Source organism: Bactrocera oleae, chromosome 5, assembly GCF_042242935.1.
Source record: "Bactrocera oleae isolate idBacOlea1 chromosome 5, idBacOlea1, whole genome shotgun sequence".
NCBI lineage: Eukaryota > Metazoa > Arthropoda > Insecta > Diptera > Tephritidae > Bactrocera > Bactrocera oleae.
In genome coordinates, this window is record NC_091539.1 from 10,340,779 (window position 1) to 10,347,983 (window position 7,205).

The 7,205-nt window shown below is 25.7% G+C and overlaps 1 protein-coding gene across 2 annotated transcripts in view; it reads right to left on the reverse strand.

Annotated features, from left to right (window-relative positions):
• Nucleotides 1-754: 754 nt before the first annotated feature.
• The window catches only part of futsch, a 166,239-nt gene continuing 159,788 nt past the window's right edge, over nt 755-7,205 (reverse strand). For both annotated transcript variants that reach the window (XM_070110671.1, XM_070110670.1), the window contains one exon: nt 755-7,185. In XM_070110671.1, the coding sequence (XP_069966772.1) occupies nt 7,016-7,185 (170 nt within the window). In that variant the 3' untranslated portion in view covers nt 755-7,015. The remainder of the gene's footprint in view (nt 7,186-7,205) is intronic.

A 7,205-nucleotide genomic window follows, 5' to 3' on the forward strand; every position in this document is an offset into this window, starting at 1 on the left:
GTGTAGTTAGGTTAATTTATTTTATATTTAATTTTTTGCTTTTAGTATTTCTTTAAATTTACGCTATCCTATTATTATAAACATTATTACTTTTTTAATAAACTGCTTTTATATTAAGTAACAGCAATAAATGTATTTTATAATTTTATATTTCTTTAACCACACATGTGTCGCTAAAAATTGCTATAATTTGAAAAAAATAGATGCATATATATTATTGCTAATGCTACCATTTGTCTCTGCTGCTATTAATTTTAGTTCGCTTTTTTGATAACATTTAAAGATGCATATAATTAACTGTAAAAAGCTTAATTCTCGCATGTATTTTTTTACTTTTTCTTGCAAAATTTTTTGCTACGCTAATAATTTTGCGCTTACTAATTTAAAGTTAGCATTAAGCACGATTTACACACAGCGGTGCTTAATGGACAAACATTTATTTTGAGATGAAAGAAATTTTTTTAAATTAAAATCGGCAAATAATTTGTAAAATTATATTTTGCAAAATAAACATACTTAATATAAAACAAATGGTGTACAAATTTATTTGTATTAAATAAAATTAATTTCGTTTGCAATTTTCAAGAAAATTTTTTTTCAATAATTTTTAATTTTTCCAAAAAAAATATTTATTTAATTAAAATTAATCTTTATTGAAAGTAATTTTATTTCCTTTAGAATTTGCTAAAAAACAATTATGTTTTAAAAATATTTGATTAAAATAAATTTAAATTAAGAAATTATAATTTTTCGATTTTTATATTTTAATTGCAAATTTTAAATTTAACATCTTTCTTAAATAAAATTTTATATTTCTCTTACAAATTTTCAAAGTTAATCCAATACCTTTGTATTCAATCATTTTTAAATTTTCAAAAAAAAAAAATTTTTTCAATAATTTTTAATTTGCAAAACAAATTTAATTTAGAAATTTAAATTTGAACTTAAACTTTAAACTTGCAAATAGAACTGCAATTTTTGGAAAAATTAACTTTTAATTATTCGACGCTTGCAAATTCCATTGCTTTATTAATACCCGTATGCACGCATCACTGCCATTAACATTTTTTTACGCTCGCTTATTAAAAAATTTTGCAAAAAATACTTGTTTATGTAAATCCTTACTAATACTTGCATATATAAATGCATGTGTATTTGCCTGTGTCTGTGTGTGTGAAAAATTAATTTTATCACATATTTGCTTATTTTTCTGCTTAAACGCCGCATTTGCCAACTTAATATATTAGCTGTACGCTAATTAGCCAAAAAGTATGCTACGAATATTTGTAAGTATGTGTGTATGCACAAAAAAAAATCCTGGACGGTCTCACGGCCAGCTTTTACCGTTAACTATTAATTTGTTGTCAACTTTACTTTTCGTACTTAGTAGCATGATTTGCAAATTTATTTGTTTTATGTTTTTTGTTGTTGTTGTAAGTGCCTCATTATTTTTAAGTTGTTTGTAGTTTTTCATGCTGTCACCATATTGACTGCAACAAAATTTTATTTAAAAAAGCAAAAAAGTGCAAGCTTTAAAGCTGCGAGGCTCAAAAGCTCTGCGTGTTCTCCTAAAAGTATGCTGCGCATTTTATAATTTCGTTTTTATTTTATTAAAATTGTTTCATTTGAATATTATTCTTTTACCATGGTTGTAATTTATATTTTTACTGTTATCGTTTAGCAGCGCTATCTGCGTATGTACGTAAGTTTTGTAGATTTGCTTGCATATTTAACTTTTACGGCTTCATATGCTTATGTTTACTGTCTTAACGCTAATTAGTGGTGTGTATTTTATTGATGTTCTTTCACTATTTCTCTGCAATTTGTTATTCTAGTACTATTATGAAAAATTAAAAAAGTTTTCATCTTTATATTGTTTAAAAAAATAAAATATTTTCATTCATCAACTCAAGCCCCGCTACTCTGCTCAGTTCCTTTACCCAATCCATTACATTTAACCGTTATTCAACACAGTCTGTCACCTAACCTCTTTTCAGGTATCTGATTTACTCTTTTCCGCTCTCAAATCCTTTAAAATTTATGTATTCACCGCTCTCACTCCCCTCATTTCCCTGCTATCGCACTTTATATTATTAATTAAAATTTTATTATATTTATTTTTGCATACCTACCCCTTATTGTTTACTCTATCGCTTTCTATAACCTAATTGTTTGTATGTATTTGTATACATTTAGCTGCCCTACAACTCAACAACAACAACAAGTCACTCATTAACATTGCACTGCCATACTTAGTTTAATACTTGACATACCCTTGAAAATAAGAAAAGTATTCTAACCAAAAGTCATTATAAAAAGCTGCCACAAAAGCTCTAGCACTACAAAATATCATTATAAAAGCCCTTCGGCCGACTTATCGGTTTACGCAGCCTTTACTTTAATTCATTTCGGTCGAAGTGAAAGCTATTTCGACTTTTTCCGTCGGGTGTATGGTATTGGTATTTCAAAAGCTCTCTAGCTTTGTCAATTAAATAAGTTAATTAATAACTAATCAAACCTATTTTGATTTCTAATTCATTTATAATTTTACAATTGTTTTTACTTGCCCAACTCGCTTTAAAGATTTCTCCACAGCTTTATGTGAATCAAAATGTTCCCACCGAGCTTTAGATTCAATTGTCCCCGTTTATATTCTTTAAATTCCGTCCACAAAAAATCTTGTTTTCAAATTCTTTCAATTCTCCAGCTCAGTTTTTACAACTTATAAATTTTTGGAAATCTCACTTTCGTAATTTTGTGTGAGCTTTCACTAACTGATTGCTCTTCAGAGCGACTCTTTTATTCAGAAAGTTTTGATAATAAATTAAAATTTCCCGGATTATTTCTGGAAAGAATTTTTGCCTTTTTAAAATAATTTTCCAATACCTTTCGAACTTTCATCGGAGTTTTTATATTCTTATGAAGTTTTTTGTAACTTCAGTTTAGTTTCATTTCTTATCTGTACTCATCCTACGAAGCTTATTTGTTGGACTTCCTTGCCACCTTTAGAACTTTTAGCCTTATGAAGCTTTCGTAAAAGCTTTCATGTACCTTCATTTAGTTTCATTTTTTATGTGCACTGACCCAACGAATATTTTATATTGTATTGTAGATCCTTCAGACTTTTTAGCAATATGAAGTTTTCGCAAAAGATTTCATTTAACTTCGGTTTAGTTCCGTTTTCTATTTTCACTCATTATCCGAAGCTTTTAAGTTGCACATTCCTCTTCAATTTACAACTAACAAGAGCTTTCGCTTCAGATTTACGTTTTTTTTCTTTCTACCTTTCGCCATTTCTTTTTTTCGTTCCTCTGTTCTTACTTTAATTAGATTTGCTCGTATCTTCATACTTAAAGAACCCTTTAATTTAAAAGCTTAAGTGTTCACAGAACTTTCCCGCAGAATACAAATCAGATTTACCTTCCTCTCAGCACAAACGCCTTAGTCTTATACTAAAATGACTTTCAAGATTTTACAAAGCTTTCACATCTACGGAAATTTGAAAGCGCCACCTATTTGAGTATTTTTCATGTACGTGCTTTCATAAAAGCTCATTTATAAATCTCAGAATTCGATATTGAAATAAGTTTTTGTTATAATTTAAACTGCTTGTGTAATTATATAACTGTCAATAGCTTCGCTTTAGTATGAATAAACCAAGTTTTGTTTTAATTTGTTTTTGTTTTTGTATATTTAGCATATAATAATTGTGTGTATATTTTATTTATATAATGCTTCCTTTTTAATTTGCATATAATTCCGCAAAATAATTTAAATGCTTAGCGCTTTTGCTGCTTAATTTCATAAATACTTCAGCTGGATTTAGCTTTTCTTACTTATTATTATTTAGTTGTTTTTCGGCGATTTTTTCGCGTTTAATACATACATACATAAATAATTACACATTTAGCTTTATGCTGATTTTAGTGTTGTTTTAACATTTCATTTACAACAATATGCCACTATATATATGTATACTATATATGTAATAAATTAAGTACATTTCTTTGTTTGCTTTTATTTACTTTATTTTTCTTGTTGTTTTTGGTTTAGTTTTCGGTTTTTGTTTCTTTTTTAAATACGTATGTATGTCTGTGTAAGTGAATATATGTGATATATATAATTTCATATTTCTCTGCTTCATAGGAGGCACAATTAATTTTCTTGTAATTTTTTACCTTGTTGTTGCTTTGTTTTGATTTTTTTTATAATTTGTGACTTGTTTTCGCTTATATCTTTCATTTTTGTATTTATTTGTAAGTTTTTTTGGAAGTATAATTTCTTTATTAAATGTTTTTGTTTTACTATTTATTTTTTGTTAATTTATTAGTTTTTGTTTTTATTATAACGATTTTTTATTATTATATATTTATTAAAATTTTTAAAATTTTTATTATAAATAAATATATAATTACATTTTTATCATAAATATATATTTTAAAGTATTAGTATTTGGTAAATATTTTTAAATTATAATGTAAATCAAATAAATTTTAATAAAACAAAAAATATTGCAAATATTGGCTTTTTTAGCCTTAAGAGTTTTCGAAAAACTTGGGTTCAGTTTTTGTTGCATGCATCCCACGAAGCTTTTGAGTTGCAGATCCCTTATAACTTTAAAAACCATAACAGCTTTGATTGCTTTCAAGCGCTTGGGCTCAAGTTTCAAATAAATTATTTCTTTGCTATTTTGTCACTTGCTTGACTGTACTTGAATATGCTTATTTACATAAATTGTACAGTTTTTTTTCCATTTATTATTTTTTGGTATGTTTTTATCAATAATTTTATTTTTATTTAATATAATGTTTTATTAAAAAAAAAATAAAATAAAATATTAAATTTAAATTAAAAGAAAAAAATTAAACGTTATGAACTCGTCATTTTCAATCATCATCAAAAAAAAAAAAAATCAAAACATAAAATTAAAAGAAAATTATTCGAGAAGAGTTCATTCTTCTTTGTATATTTGTGAACTAAAATTTACTGTTTTCTTCCTTTTCTTTAATTCTGTAAGTCTTTTAAGCCACATTTTTTACGTTACTTTTATTATAATTTGTTTATTTATTCAAATTTATTTGTTGTTTCTTGAATAAAATTTTTTGTTGGGCATAGCTATTATTTTATTCCTTTGCATTTACTTTATCTCGTTTCAATTTATTTCTTTTCGCTTTATATTGTATGTTTTTATTTTAATTCTTACTAATTTAACTTTTTTAGTTTTTATTTAATGTTTTTTATGTTATGTTATTTTATTTCTTATTTAATTTGCCTTTTAGATTATTTTAATTTAAATTTTTTTTTTGATCATATTTCATTTTATTTTATTTTCATTTCGTTTTATTTTATTTTATATAATTTTATTTTATTGAATTTTATTTATTTTATATTTAATTTAATTTTATTTTTTGCCATAGTTTCATTTTATTTTATTTTATATATATTTTTTATTTTTTTAAATTTTTGTTTATATTTTTTTTCTTTTCATTTCATTGTATTTTATTTAATTTTTTTTCATGTCATAGTTTTTGATCTCATTTTATTTTATTTATTAGTTTTTTCATTTCATTTTATTTTATTTTAATATATTGAATTAAATTTTTTTATTTGTTATTATTTAGTTTTGTTTTTTATAATGAGAGAATTACTTGAATTATTTTAAAAATATTTTGACTTACTTTATTTAATTATACTTTAATTTTAATTTTAATTCATATTCAATTATTTTTTAATTGAAATTATACTTCTTTTCTTCTGTTATTTTTTTAATTATGATTTCTCTATTGATTTCCTTTTTTCCACCCATTTTTAAATTATTTTTAAGGTCATTTCATTATTTTTTTTTTTGATTTGGTTAAAAAAACATTTTATATTTTTTCAGTTTCATTGACAACTTTTTTTGTTTCAGTTCTGGATATATTTAATAAATATAGTTCTAATTACTTTTATTATTTGTTATTATTATTCAAATAATTATTAAAATAACCATTAACCATATTTTGAAGTTTCTTTTTAATTATTTAAAACTTTTTATTTCTCCTTTGACTTTTTTTTTAGCAATCTTGTCTCTTCAACGCTCTTAATATTTGCTCTTCTCAATTTTATTCTTTTTTCTTCTCTTTTACCGCTCGTTTCTTGTATTTTTTTAAGATTTTGGTTTTCTTATAGAGTCATTTACATCTTTATATGAATCGGGCAATGTGTACGTGCATATATTTCTCTTTTATGTAATTAAATATCTTCAACAAATATGCATTTAATTACTGTAATTACCATTTTCCATAAAATTACAATTCATTTGCACTGTTTTACGTTGACAGTTTCTTTTTATGTTTTATTGCCTTCCGAGACTTCGCATAAAAAGCGGCATCAATAAACAAAATGGCGCTACACTAAATTTTTTCCAATTGCAAAATCTCGTGTAGTACACCAAAAACTCCGCCATAATTATGCTTATGTCTGCTATGCTAATAACTCTCGTTTCATAAAAAGTAAGCAAAAGCTGCGTACTTATTTATATAAGCGCAAAGCTCTGTAAAACCTTCACTCATTCCATTTTCGCAGTTATAGATTTTCCGTTTTATATTATGTATGCATTTGTGTTTTGGTTTCTTCAACAGGTATGTCAACCTTTTGTATATGCTCTTGTGTTGCGACGCTGAGTTGTGGACCTTTGAAGCGTGAAAGCTCTCACTGGCTGTTGCACTTTGCAGCGGCTGTTTAAATGCGCACACTTACCGCGCCTACATGCGAATTTCAGCCATTAAAGCTTTCATGTGTTGCTATTATTTGCTTGTTCGTTTGTTACAAGCTTTACCTTTTTTTCATAAAAAGCTTCACGATTGATGTTCGGTCAAAAGCTTCATTGCCATTTTAGTTTGTTTGATTTTTTATTTTTATTTTTGTATTTAGTTCTTATGTTTTAGTACTTAAAGTATTTAGTAGAGTTAAGCTTTCAGTTATAGAGTTGTATCAGATTTTCGGCATCGGCGAATGAGATAAACATCCCCGTGGCCTAGAACTCCAAGCGATAGGCGGCGCATGATGTTTCGTGATCCTGCAAGTTGATTGTGCAACGCGATGCTGAAGGCGATAAATCGATACGATATTTGGCCAAAAGCTCCTCATTCTCAGCAACCCAATAGCCTAGTACATCCGTATCGTATGTGGGTATTATGGTGACCTCTGAAAGCCCGGAAAATATT